General features: G+C 41.5%; 1 protein-coding gene and 1 long non-coding RNA gene across 2 annotated transcripts; one reads left to right on the top strand and one right to left on the bottom strand.

Moving 5' to 3' along the window:
• Positions 1-5,158: 5,158 nt before the first annotated feature.
• On the top strand, positions 5,159-6,161 carry LOC112954691. The gene is made up of 2 exons (XR_003250760.1): positions 5,159-5,309; positions 6,073-6,161. It is a non-coding gene; the product is annotated as an uncharacterized LOC112954691 (long non-coding RNA).
• Positions 6,162-7,933: 1,772 nt separating this feature from the next.
• Positions 7,934-16,960, bottom strand: SUMO1 (small ubiquitin-like modifier 1). Its single transcript, XM_026047938.1, has 5 exons — positions 16,896-16,960; positions 13,092-13,166; positions 11,773-11,850; positions 10,093-10,164; positions 7,934-9,369 (listed from the first exon to the last, which is right to left on the bottom strand). Exons 1-5 carry the CDS (start codon positions 16,905-16,907, stop codon positions 9,301-9,303), a joined length of 306 nt encoding a protein of 101 aa, XP_025903723.1. The 5' UTR covers positions 16,908-16,960; the 3' UTR covers positions 7,934-9,300.
• Positions 16,961-18,042: the final 1,082 nt, after the last annotated feature.

Raw genomic sequence — 18,042 nt, 5'->3', positions numbered from 1 at the left:
TCAACACATCATGAGCACACAGTGACTTATTTTTTCCCATAGGATACAGGAGCTGCAGAGACTAAAACTAAAAAGAGCATCAGTCGTAAGTTGACAAAGATGGAACCAACATCCAAAACAGAGACTAGCAGTAAGAACAAGCCGCATCACAGAACAGAATTTGTTGTCGGTAAGGGTAATACACAAAAAGCAGGTCTTATTCAGCATCTTGTTTTCTTCACATGCCATTTTCTAGTTATTTCAATGGGAGCTAAAGTGAGGATTAATCTATTATATTACTGTAAAACAGAAAAAGAGAAGATCCATCCAACTTCGTCCATGCTTTTGTTTGTTGGTCAAAAAAATTGGAGAGGGATATTTATAGATTTTTACTGTTGGTGCTTTTTTTGTGAATAGTTACAATTAACTTAGTAAAATCGATTCCATTAAGCCTCAAACAAGACAGAGCAAGTGTGACTAACAGGACGAAGCTTCAACTATATTTCATGTTAGGTACACATGTAAGGGGTTGTGTTGTCGTTTTTATGTACCAGAAGACAAGAATTACAAGTTGTATTAAAAAGCAGGTACCATAGCTAGGTTTTCTCCAGATGCACCACAGTGTTGAAACAGAAAACCCCAAGCATGTCTGCTGGAGCATGCACTCACAGTGCAAACACAGTTTGAGGTTATTTACACATGCCTGTTTGCATTGCAGTGGTACCCAGCTTCAGAAAATTGGGTTATCCTGAGACTTACTCTGTAGACAGAATTTTGAAGAAAGAGAAAATAACTTGCATGAAGTTATCCAGAAGACCAGAGGCAGCACAAAGCTGTCTCATATCCCAGACTGTTTGACAGACATTATGGATTCTACCTTTTACTCACAGAAAAGGCTGAAGTATAAGTCCATTTTATCTACACAGACTTAGCTTTTCTGAGAGCAGTTGGAGCAGAACAAGTTAACACAAGATAATTTATTAGCAATTAATAGCTGTCTGTAGTAATGTTTTAATATTTATGCAGTTGTTTGGACATTCACTTCAGTTTTGATGATGTATTTKTTGCACCTGTTTCCCCGTAACACTGACAATTAAAAATAATTTTTTAGCATGCTCTTTTCAAGCAGAGTAGGAAACAAGATAAGGGCAGAGAGATCAAGAATACAAGMTGTTCTTCTAAGAGTCACCAAGTTATGACAGGGCAATTTCTGAGAAAATTCAATTTCAAGTCTCAATTGAGACTTGAAGATGAAAACAATGATTTAACCAATTTACAATTCGCTCTTAAGTTTGCTGCCCTAGCACAAAATTACATAMATCTGTAAGTTACCTCATTAGTAGAAAGATTTACCTCTAGTCTGAAACATTTGCACTTTGAGCAAGCTAGATACAGAGTGATCTGGATCCACAGTTTTTTTTTTTGTCTTTTTCTCTCCCCAGGAAAACCAAAAGAGAAGAGAACAACAGGAAAGAAGAGGGTCCAGTCAGAGAGGGAGCAAGCTGCAGCGAAGAGGCAGGCAGCCACTCCAGAGCCCACAGCAAAGATGGGGGCGGAAGGCCGAGGCAACAAACCAGGCAGCTCCGCTGCTGGCAGCAGCTGCCCAGCCTCTCCCTCTCCTCCCAAGGAAGATGAAGCCTTCTCTGAGGACCACCAAAGCCACCCACGCAACTACAGCTTTCACCTCGCATCAAGCCACTTGCCTCCGACCACGGCCAGAGGCACCCACACAGCAGCAGGAAGGAACAGCGAGGCCTCAGAGGTAAGAAGTGGCACTTGTAGGAAGGGGCACACTGAGGTAACTCCCATGTTACAGGATTAAAAAGACTACAAGAAAAAAAATCCCCCAAATAAACTTAAAAATGCCAGTAACAAAGACTTAGATGGCACAGCACAACCTGCCACCTCAGCAGGGCAGCGCAATCAGCAGCTGCCTCAGTCACAAAATGGCCACCACCTCAGGCACAAAATGGCCCCTGCTATCCCCTCAGCCATCAGCRCCCCTCAGGGTGCACACCAGGACCCCTGCAGCCACAGGAGGGTCCCTCCGCATCCCACGTAGGCCCCTTCCCAGCCCCATGGCCATCTCAGCTCTGATTCAGGCCAAGCATCATCCATATGTGGAGACATGGGGAGAAGGGAGGTGGCTGGGCACAAATGGCTGTAAAAGCCCAGCCTTACACCAAGTCGCCTCCATCATCGGGTAGTTTCAGTAGTGACATACTGAGATATTAAATAAAAAAATTAATATAAAACCCAGATATCATGGAAGTGAGCACCTGTATAAGGAAAACAAATAGAAGTTTATTCACCATGATCACCTGAAACAGTCAACTCCGTTAACACAGGTCCTACGTATATCACTACTTTCAAAGTATGCATTTGGTCAAAAAAGTACCATACCTACCAAAGCCAAAATATTCTTGGATTTCCATTAGTAACACACCAGCCAGACAGCCTTTAGTGCATTATTATTTATGCCACTGTTTAGGTTCCTCCAAGGAAATGGCAAGAAGGAAAATTAACAGGGGGAAAAAGAGCAGYGAAGACAGAGAGCAGGCGGCTAGAAGTGGAGAGGAGGCGAAAAGAGGAGCAACGGAAATGGAAAAAGCGAGAGCAGCAGGAACACTTGGAAAAAATGAAAGCAGAGCTGGAAGAGGGACTACAGAGGAGAACAGAGGATGTACGGTTAGTAAGAGTATTTAGGTGGGATAAGGCAGGACTACAGTAGTCCTGCCTTTTTCTTTGGTCAGCCTAGTCTATGTACCCAAACCACTGATCCTGCATGTAGCATAGAAGCTTATCAAGACACTCTTCCAATAGGTAAATAAGTTCAAAAGCAGACACCATCACACAAGCCTTTGGCTGAAAGCCTTCACTAGTTTCACCGTTGAAGACTTTCACTCATTTATCTGTGTTAAAAGTGCCGAGTCTGTCTGTCAAACCTTACACCACCTCCCAAGCCTGAGTTTTCCAAGCTGATAATGGAAATATTGAAAAACACCAGATCCCAAACTTCAAAACCTACTTCATAACCATTATTAGTCATTCCACAAATTGAGTTTTTCAACTAGCTGAATACAGTGATTTTGTGGAGACTACATTCTATATTTGATATGTATCAAGTAGGGCAGCAACAACCCCCCCAAAAAAACATTTTCCTTGACAGTCATACTGGTAAAAACCTTAGCACAGTTAATTACATGGTTATAAAGATGTAAGCAGCATAGCTTTTTCCAAAAACATAGAAAAAAATTTATACCAGTCAAAAAAAGACAGCATGAGCATTTTTGCTTCTTTACCTCTGCTTCCATAGCTTTAGTAAAGAACCTTAAGGAAAGGCAAAGCTCTGGCAGACACACCAATACCAGCATGAACTCTGGTGTACAATTATCCTATTTCTATTTGTGTTTTGAACTGTTCTGCTTATACAAAACATTGACGCCATCCTATAGCTCAGCTTGTTATGCTTTCCTTTTCAAGAACATTTTAATGGAGAACAGTGACCTCTTTGGGTGACTTTGAAGAGCTGCAGCCTAGTCACAAATTACTGAATAACTGGCATCTATGTTCTGATCCTGGGGTTATAGTAGAGACAGGTTTGTATAAACAATACCTTTCATTAAACCAGGTGTTTAAGACAAATCTGATTTATAAAGCATTTTTCTAGATGAGTGCTATGTCCTGCTTCATTTGAGAGAAGCCAAACAGGCATTCAAGTTATATTTCTGGTCTAATGACCTGAATTATGGAGATGATCCTAAGTGTCACCCAGTGAAATGGAAGACCTGAGGAAAATAAGGGCGAAGAATATTTCTTCTCATTAGCTTCCTTGACTTACTTTCATGCTTATTCTCAATRTGAATCACTAGACAAAAACAGGCTATTAACCACTCATCTACATCTCATCCAAAGCTTTTCACTGCTCTCCTGCTGCATCAGCTGGGTTCTTGTTCTGGATTTCAACCACATTCACAGAACAAGAACACAACACTGAGAAGTTTCTCTCCAGCTCTTGCTCTGACCTTTCCTATCTGTCCCTATGCTCTACCACATACCCTCATCTCCACAGCCTTGAAATAAATCATACCATGTAAAGCAGTAYGTGGATACAATTCTCATTCTCCTTTTTAAATTCATGTTTTTCACTCCCTGGAGATGTCATAGTGAAAACTGGGCAGTAAAACTCCCCCTCCGCACCCAATAATTTGCATAACCAGACATATGCTAAGTATCACTAACCAACACCTGTTCTCTCTTTATTCTGATTTCCCTCCCCTTCATTTAGGCAATCTGTTTAGCTCTTTGGGCCAGAACCTGCCCTTTTTCTGGCAAGACTGTTCAAGCAGACCCAAGGTTGCCATAGCAATTAATAATCATTTATGTTTTAGTTTACAGAAACAGCAACTAGAAAAAGAGTGGAGGCACCAGGAGGAGGAGGCGGCACCAAGGAAGTCACAATTAGAGAAAGCAGCACARGAAAGTATTTGGCAGCAGCAGGAAGACTATCACAGAAAGCTTCAGCCATTCCAGGAAGAACAAGGTCATCTATAGAAAGGCTAATGCTTATTTTATCTGCAAATAATTGAAAAGGCATGATTTCTACTAAATGCATTAAACTCTGAGTTAGTTTGTGGCTCTGCCATGGAATTCCTGTGACACTAAGTCCCTAACTTGCAGCACCTCAACTCTTCCTCTATGCAGTAGAGATGGTAACAGTCTTCTCAGTCCCCACAGCCTGAAGGAGGACAATTCCACAGCCTATGATACAGTCACATAAGATGCAACAATAGCATTCATGCTATATTTKTTAACTTATTTCATGCTTTCAGCATATTTGATAACTTCTCTGGAAGCTCCAGTCCCAGCAGTCATAGAGCTGRAGATTCTATTTTTAACAAATAGTTGCAAAGAAAAACTTGAAAACACAAATCCTAAATGCCAGATTAAAAAAATCAACTAGTTATTTTGAAATTGCAAAATGTCATGTTTGAGACCAGTTTAAATACTTAAAGTTTGAATAGTGTCATTTGAAATTCTCTTTATTTGTAATTGATTAATAACATTTCCTAAATAGGATGCATGCAAGCAACGAATAGCTGTTTGATGATCTGTTTCTAAGTTGCAGAAAAACAGAGACCAAGAGAAACATGGTTAGAGAAGGAATGCCAGCAACTAGTGGAGATGACAGAACAATGCCCGGAATATGACAGAAGAATTGAAGAGGAAGAGAAGACAAGATATGAAACTAAGGAGCAGAGGAAGAACGCCCAAAAAGAGGCTAGACTAGCTTTGGAAGAAGCTGAAAGAAAAACACAGCTTTTAATCAGGTACATACCTATTTAACTTTTTTTTTTGAATAACACATCTATATACCTAGCAGCAGCTGGGACTYATTTATCAGCACAGTTCAAGTACAAGAGCAGTATCAATATCCTCCAGAGTTGGCTAAGTTGCCTTCAAGTCAAACTCTAATCTATAAGTTCTTTCACATAATCTTTTTTTCCAGTGCTTCCCCAGATTGCCCTATCATGTACATCCTAAAAGCCTTGGAAAGGGTTCCATGACATTATCTATTTACATGACAAAAAAGTTTTCCCATGGAACTGAAATTATGATTACCTGCATGCAGTCCAGCACAGCAGACTCCAGCACAGCACCTCCAGAATTCATTCTTCTTAGCAGCTCTGAAGAACAGGACTTGGAGTTTGCAGATTCCAAACCAAAATGCTGCATACAGCCCTTCTTAAGGACACCCTACATTATTTTGTCACCCACAAAGCACTACACTGTATAGGAAAGTATGTATATCACTTCAGCTAAGCAGGAATAGCTGCATCTTGCTTGTTCTACTCATACTATTGACAGGAAGAACACTGCCCCCCGAGATGTTAGCATAAGTTAAAGACTTCTTCCCTAGCCCATTTCAAAGCTTGCTGAAAGGTAAGCCCAGGCTTCTGCTCAAAAGGCACTGTGAAAGGGGAAAGAAATCAGTAAGGAGCCTATAGAGTTGGTAGGTTTCAAGTCAAAGCACTCAATTTCTAACCCTGGGAAAAACTGTCCTGTATCTTTAATCCATTTTAYTGTTTGCAGGCGAAAAGCAGCTCTGGAGCAACACTTGCAGTTGCAGCAAGGGCTTCTAATAGAAACTACTGGACTAGAACACACTCAAGATATTTCTCGTCCGTGGGTGTTTTCTTATTTTCAGCTGCTTGAAAAGCTGGATCTGAAAGCAGTACGAAAGAATAAATAAAGCCAGAGATGGGTCACTGCAGTGGGCTCTTTAATTCAAGGCTTCAACCCAGATCAAAACCAGAGGGTTCCTTTACTAGATAGGTGCTATTCTCACTCCCAAGTAATTTTTTCCCAGATTACAAGTGTAATTTTGTACATGCATCCTACAGATAAAAGATTCCCCCCATCCCCTTTTCTAAATCAGCCAGCCACATTCATATCAGACTGAACAGGGTAATTCATTTTTGTGGTCTTCCTAAATTGAAGCTTAACTTCACTTAAATTAAAAAAGCATCAAGTAATCATTTWAAAACAAGAAAACTACCAACTTATAGTGCTTCTATAATATGCACAGTTCTCCAGCTTTCTATATGGCACTTCAGAAGCTGATCTCATTTAAGAAAATAAATTTTACCTGCACAGGAACTATTCAGAAATGTACAGAAGATGCACATGTCACATTTGCATTGCATTCTTAAAAATGATTTCCATTTTGAGTTCYGGAGTTCAAGCTTTGCCATTATTGGAAACTCCACCTGAGGCCCAAATTCTGCAAATGTATTTAACTGCACCATTTCTTGTAATTAAAAACAAGTATATAAACTTTTAAGAAGATATACAAATCCTTTAGAACAGCTGTAACCAAATGCGAACAGAGACTGATACTTTTGTATAGCATTTAACCAATACAGCCTTTATATAACACAATAGTGGATACGAATGACAATTTTCACAGGTAGGAGTATTTAAGGCAGCACTCATTTCAATGCTTTCATGTCCCCTCACTTAGGGGCACACACACACAATGGTAGCAGATATCAGTTCTTCTAACATATACATATAGGTTAAATCACTTTGTCACTAGTACTATATACTCTAAACAGAGATGTTCTTAAACAAGGCTGCATGACCTGAACCAGCATTTCATCCCACTGAAGCTGGCTTCAGTTGCAAACACCATTTTGAARCAAGTCTTCTCAATAGCTTCAAAGAGAGTTAAATGCAAGAGTTAAACAGAGTTGATAAAAACAAGCATATAAAATGCAGACTCAAAAGAAGGTGGGCAGTAACACTCCAAAAAAAATTAGTGCAGCAAATAGAGTACTAATATTGAACCCAGGGGATCTGGATTCTTTTCCCAGCTCCATTTTCAGCTTCCAGAGTGACCTGAGCAAGYGATGTCCCCTGTGCCTTCCTTCTTAATTTGTACAAGAGGGATAATAAGAACTTGTCTACTAAGAGTAGCACTGCACAACTTTAAATTATGAAATGATCCGGTATTAATTACAAGGCTACTTATTTCTGGTATCCTGAAACAGATATATTTAGTATTCTTAAAAAAGCAAATGGAAAGAAGTCCAAAGACAACATTGTTCTACATCACAACAGCAGTCTCTCCTCCTCCCAAGGAATTACATTTAATACTTTAAGAAAATTCCATATTCTGGTGTTTTGTAAACAAAAAATTTTAATCTTTAAAAATTGCTTAGTGCAACTATGTATACAAAAGTATATTACTGGATCAGAAATAGGACATTTGAAACCACAAGCATGAGAAGAAATGCATTTATAACTTTACAGTAAGTGCCATAAAATCTGATGATTCAAAACCCATCTGCAATTTCATCTAAATATGCCAACACTAAAATGTATGCCTTAAATGAATTTGGCATTCATAAAATGATCTCAATTTACAAAACAAAACCAAAGCAGAAACAAGTCCTATTTATCTGCAGAAGCAACAAAGCAGCAACAGTTCAGAACCCTGCACTGTTGTGCCTCCTATTTGAGCTTTCATACTAGATCAGGGATAATAGGTTAGTTCAAACTCATCATTTAGAACCCTGTAAGTAGCTATTACACACAAAGAGAACCATCATAAAGGTGCCTGGTAACACGGGCATGCCAAGACAATTCATCCACCATATAGGGATTATTTTTGTGATACCACAATTAAAAGAAACCTGGTCATTAAGTAAACCCTCTCTGAATGTCCTTCGAAGTTGCATTTTCAGTCTAACCTTTAAGAATATATGGAAGCTTAACCATATATGAATATTCTAACAATAAGACAATAAAGAGCTAGTAGTCTCAAAATTAATCTACAAACCAAACTGATCAAGTGTTTTACTAGGGAAGGGAAAGTAAGTAAATGCTTTTATATGAGGCCTATTTACAGAGCACACTTTCTGCCTTTGATGCATATGTACCAGAAAGGCATGCTTTCATTATCACTTTGTTTTTGCTCATTTCCAAATATTTGAAAAGAAGATACAAATTATTGTTTATAAAATCGTTTTTCTTGTTTATTTTAATGAAGCTGGTACAGACAATGTCCATTCAAAACCCACGTCCCAGGCCAAAAGGTACAAACAAGAGTGTCAAAGTAACACCAGCTGTTCGCTGTGAACATTCTTGCATGAATACCTGTGGGTACTATTTGCTATATGAAGTTAGAATGCTTCTGGGCTCTTCTGGCAAGATTTAAGAATCATTAGGGTTTTCAATTTTATGTCTTCAGCAAAGCCATCTCTGGAGCAAAGTACAGATGACAACAGTTCTAGCTTCTCCACTTCTGCCTCGGTAATCTTCGCTGGGCCATCAGCACAATTTAAGCAAAATAGCTCTGATTTATGGATACACAATTTCTCCATAGTGTAGTTCTCTGAAAAACTTCATCTCGCACTGAAAGTTATAGTCCAGGAGTGAAACAGTCACACATCAAAACTTCAGGGCTGATATGGAAGTCATTAAGAACACTCGYCCACCTGGCAGATCTTACACCCTTCGTGCCCGAAACGCACGAACCTAGTGAACATACAAACGCGTGTGTGTACGTGTATTCCTAAGGGGCAGGGCGGAAGGGAAAAAGGGAGCAGGGTTGCAGCTGGATCACAAAAGTTCAGCACAATGAAAACAGAAACAATAGTGTATAATGAGCACGAGAAGTCAAAATACCAGACGCTTGAAAATAAAACTCCCAGAGATGGGGTGCCAGTTTCAATTCAGTGTTGAACACCACATTACAAAAGAACTATTATTTAAAAATAAAAAAGGATTAAGGGGAAATAAAACAAACAGAAGGATCTAAACTGTTGAGTGACCCCCCGTCTGTTCCTGATAAACTTCAATCACATCTTCCTCCTCCATCCCCAGCTGTGAGAATAGAGAAAAAACAGCACATAATTGTTATAAAACCAGTGTTCTACATTCAGAGCAAGTCCTACACAAGCTACAGAATAGTTTGTTCCTCTTTCCCACCACAATCCTTCAAAGGACAAAGGGGTTACGAATTTTCGATGACTACCTTACCCACCAACACTTTCTAGTCTCTCTCATTGTCTCATGTTTACAACACATCTCAGCCAAAGCAACAGCTCTGTCTGGGAAGCCTAAATCCACTTGTGGAACAGAACACATTGGCTTTGAAGGCACCAGCTTTTTCCTTCTTTAAACGCTTTCTTGAGCAACAGCTGCACAAGAATGCTACCAATGGCATAGCAAATGCATCACTTGTAGAGCCACATGGCTGATAAACAGCACACACCTACCTCATCCAACAGCTAAGACTTGACACTTGCAACTCAGATGACCTGCTTTTAACTTAAAAAGATAACTTAGAGGATTCTTCGGTATACAACTTTCAGATCTTCCAAAAGGTCATTATAACTCAATATTTCTTCCTCTTTTGTCATAGCAGTTGCTGGGAATTACTCARTAACACAAGTAATCTATTTTCTATTTACACTTTCTTTGAAACAGAGTGAATTCTRGCTCACATTTCTTAGGTATCTTCAGGTTAATAGCTTGACTGAATAGAAGCTAATCAGTTACTTTTTCCAGTGAACACTGTCTAACACTCTGGAAAGGGAAACTCACCTCCTTGGGGGTATGATTATCAGTAATTCTCTGACCCTCGAAGAGGAACCTGAGTGAATTCATGGGAACACCCTAAAACACACAAAGAAAACATAACTGAAACTTGCACATATTCTTAAAAACACACAATTTCAATAAAAACAATGCATGAAAAATGCAAAAAGCAAAATCTTAGTTCCTGTTTTACAGTAAATTCAACTATTCTGTTGCTCCCACCTACTTCATAATCCCCTCCCCTGCTTTCTCAACCCACCAGCAACACAAGGAACAGCATCCTTCACCATTACCCATTCTGCAGAAATTTTACATAGTGGAGGGGAGAGAGCAGGTGAGATGCAGAAAGAACCATTCAAACAGGGAGAAAAAAGCAGCCCCATGGTACATGTTCCAGCTAAGTATCATACCCGGTCTAAACTGGTGAGGCTAAAACTGCTGATTTTCTTTCAAGAGCATTATGAGCAAAATAAGGAAAATAAGACCTGCTTTGCACAAATCTCAGAATTACTTTCAAATTACTAGTCAGAAGAAAAAATGCATATGAACAAGAAAATTCCCCACTGTTCCTTAACAATCTCCCCCATCAATAAATGTTCATGACCCTTCCACCAGAAAAAGATTACCCTGACACCAGAAAAAAACAAGTGTGCTGACCGCATATCAAAAGAAGGTCTCCAGGTTTCAACAATGTCTACTCAATCTTTTTTTTTGAAAAATTCAAAAATGTACATTAGTCAATAAGGTGACTGCATAAATTGCCACACTTGATTTAAAATTTGGATTTTATAGGGATCACAGCTTCAGTCACTTGGGATTTTGCTACAAACATATCTAGTGTTTAATCTTAGCTTCTCTCTCCCCCGACCCTAGTAGGGGTACGCAGCATGTATCRTGCTGCATCAGTGTATGGAGACACAGAAAACCTAACACACCATAGCATGAACACACAAGCAAACATTCCTACAAAAGAGCAGTTCCAYTGACAAGTTCAACTTGTCTCAGGGTATTATAAAATAATATTTTGTGTTTTCTTAGAACTGCATTTACTGAAATGGATTCGAACACAATTGCTCAAAAAAAGACCACACAAAAGGCATCTTTTAACCCCAAAGCTGGAATAAACGAGGCCAAATCCCCTGCACTTAGCAGCAGTGAATCCATAGCATCTGCCACAAACTTTTAAAGTGAAGATGATTAACTATTGTCTTAGTAACAGTGGTTACACTTGCCTACATCAAACATTAATAGTGCAGGTTTATTCAATTTAATATTAGCTGATCTTAGCCAATCACCCCATGAAAAACAGTAGCTATGTGTAATGCTGCCTTTTTGTCTGCAGCATCAGAATCCTGCAGCTTTCATRGGATTTCACTTGCAGTAGCAAGATTTTTACAGTAGCTATAAATATATATCTGGGCATATTAAAAGGTAACCTTTTTTCCAAACAGCTATCATCCAGTTTCAGCCAGTGATTTTGACTCATTACAAATTTTGCAACAGGCTTTTTAATAAAATTATCTTTACCTGCCAAAAGAGATAAATTATATTTATCCTATCAGATATATGTCCTGCTAATATCTAAATAGAGGCCTTCCTATCACAATGTCTCAAACACAGTAAACAGAGAAGCAAAAATGGTCTTTGCTTGTTCTTTTAAAAAGATAGTGCCATAGCTTGACAAACCTGTCTTTGACAGTATGATTCTTTGAGTTTCTTGAGGTGTGTTGTCATTTTCACCTTGAAGTGAATTTCACTGCTGTCCTAAAAACAGGAAAGAAAAAAAGTGTTATCCCTTTTGCTGTAATTGCTAACTTCATCTACACAAGCTTTAAGACTTTATTGCTCTTAAACTTGCTCTGAACAGAATTTAACCATTGCTGTGAATACTTTGGTGACTAGCAAATCATCCTTGAGTACCATATTATGAAGCATTACATTCACTTGCTTTTATAGACGCTTTATTTTAAAACAGATGGTCTGATACAGCCCAAGGCTCACTACAGAGGAGATTAGATTTAAAATTTTAAAAAAGCATACTTTATTCAGTCTGTGCTTCCATCTTTTACCCAGCTGATGTACTTATACAAACATATGTAGGGGACTCGTGCTCTCAGATTCCAGAAGAGACAAGTTTAAGCTTGCGCTTCAAAACTTATATGAAGCCTTGTTCAGCTAGCGTAATTATCTAGACATCAGGATACAGGCYGACTTGGCAACACACCACTTACCCAAAGCAAACTCTTGCATCCCATTCTTCACTCCCTCCTACCAGCTAAAGGTATCCAGCTAGGACTGTCAAAATGGCTGCAAATACAACCAGCTGCAAGAGATTCTGCACATACAGCAAGTGGGTCACATTTACCTTTTAATCAGCATTCACTGGTGCTGATTGAACCAGCAAGAGGTAAGCTAATTATGCTGAGGACTTCTTAGGTCAACTGCCTCCAGTCAGCAAAGCAGTCACCCCAATACTTCCAACACACATTACCAGGGCAGATTAAGTGAACCAGGGCTTCTTTGCTGAGGACTTGTGTTCAAGGAGACATTCTCATCCCAACACAACTTCGAGGCAGACCTGGGATGTACCCCTCACAGCTACCACCAAGGTAACCAACAGCATCCTCTCCTGATCCCTGCCCAAGGTCACCTCAGGCTTACGAGCAAAGTAAACTCTGAAGGACTAAACTTCAGTTTTGCCACAATATTTCTTAAGCCTTCAGAAAAAAATCTTTGCTAAATGCATTGTTTTCTCTAGCTTTAAGACAGGGAATCCACTGTCCAAATTCTCAATCAGGACAACAGCTTTGTTTTTCAAAAGCAGTTGGAGTAGACCAACAGACAGCACTAGCAACAGATAACTTGCTTTGGAAAAATCTAGATCAGAAAAACTCAGTGCCAATTTTAATCTCCACTAATTTCAGTTAAAATGCAATTTAATAAATCTCTTTAATCTATTTAAAAACTTACACCTCCAAATATCCAAAAGTAATCATATAACTCACCTGCCCGATGACTTTGAGTTTAATGTATTCTCCCTCTTTCTTGTCTCCTAAGTCCTCAGCTGAAGGTTTTGCTTCCTGCAAGAAAAGCAAAWTCAAAAAAACTCTGATAAAGTACAATGCCTTATTTTCACTGGACAATGACAGCTACCATTCTTCCTAMATCCCACTAAATACAAACTTCCCAAGGCATCTTCTTCCTTTCTGTGTACAAAACTAACAGTGACAAAGCATTGTGAAAGACTACAACAGCATGCTAAGAATTAGTTTGAAGATGAAAGAGAAGCACCATGGAGAACATAAGAGATTTGCAAAAGATCATTTGCAAACAGCTTACAATAGACACAAAAACAAAACAAAAAACACCCCACAATTTTACATCACATTCCCAGAAGCAAAAGAGAAACTAAACACACAGACTCACAAGAAATAAGCAATCAAGAGTAAACAGAACACTTGAAACACCCTACCAGCACAAAGTGAACCATGCAAACACTTTTTCAGTCTTTCTATTGCATGCACAGTATTTACTATTTTCAAAAAAACAGCCAGCCCGCTCCCTTCCAATGTCAACAGCAACAATTAACTGCTTCCTTGCTATAGCATACTTGCTATCAGACCACCATTCTTAAATGCTCTTTTTTTTTTTAAGGTCTAAGAACTACAATGTTTTAATACCTTTCTAGGATAGGAATGACTCCAGGCAAGTTTGATTCACTATTTAAGCACAAAAGCTCTTCAAGCAAGGTTTAAACGCTAGGTTCAGGAAGACATGAGATTCAAGACTCAAGATTTAAGTTTTCAGACTAACTGCTGACAGGTGAATGAGATCAGGTACTTTAACTCCTCCCTCACCCATCACTACATATGGTGGATGGGGTCTTTGTTTATATTCCATTAAAGCACAAAGGGATCTTAGTGCCTCAGATCCAGATTGTGCTTAATGAAGAAATCCACCCAAGTCATCAGGAACAAGGACATTCTTCTGATCATGTTTTACATCTTCCTTTTGTATCTGACTGCTTAGCACAATGGTCAAAAGCAAAATATGTGTAGGTGTCCACTATGTGTATTTTCCTGGTGGCAAACTGGCTTTTTGCTAGATTTTKGGGATCAAGTAACAAACACACATACTACCCTTAGAGAATTCTAAGGATGGATGGAATTAATCTGTATCTCCAGATTAAACTAACAAGCTTTTTTACCTCTTTATAAGGTGATTAAACACTAACAACTACTTTGAATATCAAGACCTCAGGGGGCAGGGAGCAAGGAAAAGCCTGCACACATCTCGCCTGGCTATCTGTGCAAGTATCACACTGGAGAGGAGGTTCTTTATTAAGTCATTGCATTCAGCTAGATCCATTCTTGGTTTGGGACAAAAAAAAAATTCATGAGGAGATCCCAACTGTTTTGAATGATGTTARATACTCAGCTAGGCACCTATTTGGAATGCTAGGATTCTTCACCCTCCAAATTCATAGTCAGAAACCAGCCTCAAGCCTTCAAGATCCCAGTCCTGGTCTTCAGGCCTCAAGTCACTTCTAAAGCATCAAATGAGTCTTTCCTGACATGTAAACACAGCAACTGCACTCACTAGCTAAGCTCTCCCTTTCCAGCATATCACAAGTCTGATCTTGTGGGACTATTTGGGGAATAAAAATAGGCTGGCTGCCACTCCCGACTCAAAGAGAAACTGCAACTCGCCCCGCAGACCCATCTCCRGAATCTCTTCCATAGGGACGGTCATTACAGTAATTCTTCTGTCTGTACAGAGGACTGCTAACTGCTGGGAATCCAAACATGATTCAGATGCACTCAACGCCTGTTAACATTCAACTGTCTGCCTATTTGCTGTTTCCCACCAAAATTATCAAAACAGCCCATCTCTTCCCATTACATTTCAGGTCAGTGTCTGACCTGAAGACATAGGAACTCCACTGCAGAGCAGCGAAGGACTTTGCAGTAGTCTGTCTAGCTCCATGCATTCTAGCAGATCTCTTACGTTTTCCATAACAAACTATTCTGCCCTGGGTATGACAAATCAGCACCACTACAATGACAGCATCTCTGGCCACTATAAGTGGAAAGGAGTGATTCATGACACACTTGATTCCTGACCCTCAGGAGCAGGAAACTCCTGTACTAGAAACCAGTACAGAAACCAAAGAGACAATTGGTAGAAAAGGCAGAGGCTTAAAACATTAGCCTAMCACAAAGGTGCCCAAAGCCTCAGCAGCCTTCCCCTCAAAAACAAGGGCGAGCAGTAGCACTGGAATTTCAAAAGGAGGGAATGAAGAAAAATAAAGGAAATAGGATCAAATCAACACTAAAAAAACAGTAACTTGAGTTTAGAAAGCAGCAGATTTGAAATCAGAATACAACAAGACCCAGCAAGTCTGAAACAGCTCCCTGTGTTTTGTCAGTGCTAACTACACTGCCATTCAACGCCAAGTGGAAAAGCCAACAAAAAATAGTCATGAAGACAGCAAGCAGATTGCAAATTTACTAGATTACAAGCATTAAAAAAAGATCAGAAAGACCCAAGCAAACACCCAGGCTCTTATCTGAACTGCTGAAGAATGATGTTTATGGGCGTATCAGAGATTTACATAAGAAAACAAACATAACCAGAGCTCTCCAGTAAGTCTAGCTTTTCACTAGATTCCTAAGCTTCTACATACTTGGTCCCAGAGTTTTCCTAAATAGCACAGAAAGAGGTCTCTAATACTGTCTCAATTATATTAACACTACGCTTATGACCGTAACGCACTCAAAGTGCCCTGGGTGAAACACAACCCCGTGTGCCAGGTATCTGCTACTGCCACTAATGCAACCACAAAACAAACACTGTCAGAYAATTTATTGCAAGTTTCCTCCAACAAACTCTGCCTGCTCTTATTCTGAAGCGTTCTGACTTCAAGCCTGAAAGAAGCCCCTACTCAGCACATTCGTGACCATCTTTTTGGAACAAAAATTACAAGAGGAGGAAGATTACACCACGCATCTCGGCACAGCAAGCTCATACATTTGTTACGGAAATGGRAAAGTATGCACCATTGTGCCACAACATTTCCTAGCCACAAAAGAGATAAAAAACATCTTCATCTAGACTAAACTGGAATACAAACAGTCTGAGACTCCGCAGCAGGAGGGGAGTAAGAAGTTGTACTTCTCTATCCCCCTCTGCAGTGATCCCACCAAGGAGCCACGTGTTTTTAGACGCTTACCCTTGTGGCTACAAGCTCGGTTTTGTTTAGTAAGAGCTTTTTTAGCAGCAAACAAAGAAAATAAACCAAGGATGCCTCTTTGTTTACTTTTAAAAAAGCTGGAGTTCTAACTACTGACAAACGACATGTCCCTCGCATGGTGACCCCGGGACCAAAATAAAGAGGATGTCGTAAACAACCCACAACTCGGGGCAATCYGATTGTTCCAGCGGGACGGATAAACAGAGCCACGGTGTCACATTCCTCGCTGCTCTCCGTGCTGTTACTAACGTGTCCGCTGAGGCCTTTTCACACAYGCTACCCCCCCGCCAGCCCCTAGGCGCAAATAACAACGGCTCGGCCGGTGTTTAGCACAAGTATTCGCAGCGTGTGAATTTAAGCGCCCGTACTCAGCCTAACTCGCCGAGCGGCTGCCGTTAGGCCGCGTATCTAAGAGCCTCAAGCACACCACGAACTTCGCACGCTCGGAGCAGCCCGCGGGGAGGCCGCGGCCCCCCCAGCACCAACGTGCGGGCCAACGGCCGGCGGGCGGGCCCCGCGCCCCGCCGCGGGCCCTCCCCGGCCGCGGGGGCGCTACCTGGTCCGACATGGCGTCGCGCGGGGCGGGCTGGGCTGGGCCGGGCCGCGGCTGGCGCTGCGCTCCGCTCCGCTCGCCCTCTGCTCTCCTCCGCCGCAGCGCAGCGCACGCACAGGCCGCGGCCAGGCGGGGGGGGCTTCCGCTGCGCCGCGCGCCGCTTCCGCCGCCGCGAGCCCCGCCCCCGGCCACGCCCCGCCGCCGCGCGGAACCTTCTGGAAGGCGCCGGCGCGCGCGGACACGTACACGTGTGCGCGCCTCTCCGGACCTACAAACATACATGCTACACGTAGGCCCGCGGCGTGTTTCCATAGTGTATCTGTTTCTCGAATACATTTTGGGCCGTGCCGGTTTTGGAGCAGACGTTACAGGCGCTTCTACCAGAACAGACACACAAAACCAGGGGCTGCTCCCAGGTCTGCCCCATTTTCCTTCACACACCTGCATTAAGAACAACAAAGACAAGCTATAAGCCCCCTCTGTACCCCCACAGTTGGCACACGCCTGAGGTACCTGGGTGGGAGCTCAGCCACAGCCACGTTATCCCTGTGGCTGCACCAGTATGATGCAGGATATGTGTACACAGCACCCACACAGTCTCAAAAACTGCAAAAGYACCCCAAAAATCATCCATTCCCTCCTTCACAGCCTAAAATCAACACACAGCACCTTAAAACTTAAAGCATAGCAAGAGCTTTTAAAATATAAGTACACATACATGAGGAGTGTCCCAAAGCACCCTGCGGCACCCTCGCTGCTGCAGCCCCCACTGAGGTTACTCCTCCTAACGACCCCCTTGGGGGCTCAGGTGCTTTATAACCTCTCCAACAGCCCCACCTGCGGGTAATCCCAATCACCCGGCGCCAATAAAAACCCCTCTCTTGGGCCTCATTTCCTTTAGCTCCCACTGGCTGTAGAGGTTATGGCCAGGGACTGGTATGGATTTTCCTGGGTCTTCTTTCCTGCTGCTTCTCCTGACTCCGGGGCTTCAGCCCTTGTTTTGTGCTGCTCGGGTAGGCGTTGGGGAGCAGTGAGGGCCCGTGCCCCTCGCTGGGGCCGCGGGGGTAAATCGCGTGTTGTTTAGCGTTCGCCTTGCGCTGCGGTGACCCCCAAACGCGCCGCCCGCCGCTGCGGGGCCGCCGAGCGCTGC

Source organism: Nothoprocta perdicaria, unplaced genomic scaffold (genome assembly GCF_003342845.1).
Source record: "Nothoprocta perdicaria isolate Ctin4 unplaced genomic scaffold, notPer1 scaffold_11, whole genome shotgun sequence".
In the NCBI taxonomy this organism is placed as follows: Eukaryota; Metazoa; Chordata; class Aves; order Tinamiformes; family Tinamidae; genus Nothoprocta; species Nothoprocta perdicaria.
The sequence above is the reverse complement of the archived record's forward strand: the minus strand, read 5'-3'. Positions and strand labels throughout refer to the sequence as shown.

Excerpts from the sequence above, each read along its gene's own strand:
- SUMO1 (XM_026047938.1), bottom strand. Across the intron at positions 11,851-13,091 it reads AACTCAAAGTCATCGGGCAG|GACAGCAGTGAAATTCACTT; the intron begins GTGAGTTATATG and ends TCCTGTTTTTAG. Across the intron at positions 9,370-10,092 it reads ATAATCATACCCCCAAGGAG|CTGGGGATGGAGGAGGAAGA; the intron begins GTGAGTTTCCCT and ends CTATTCTCACAG.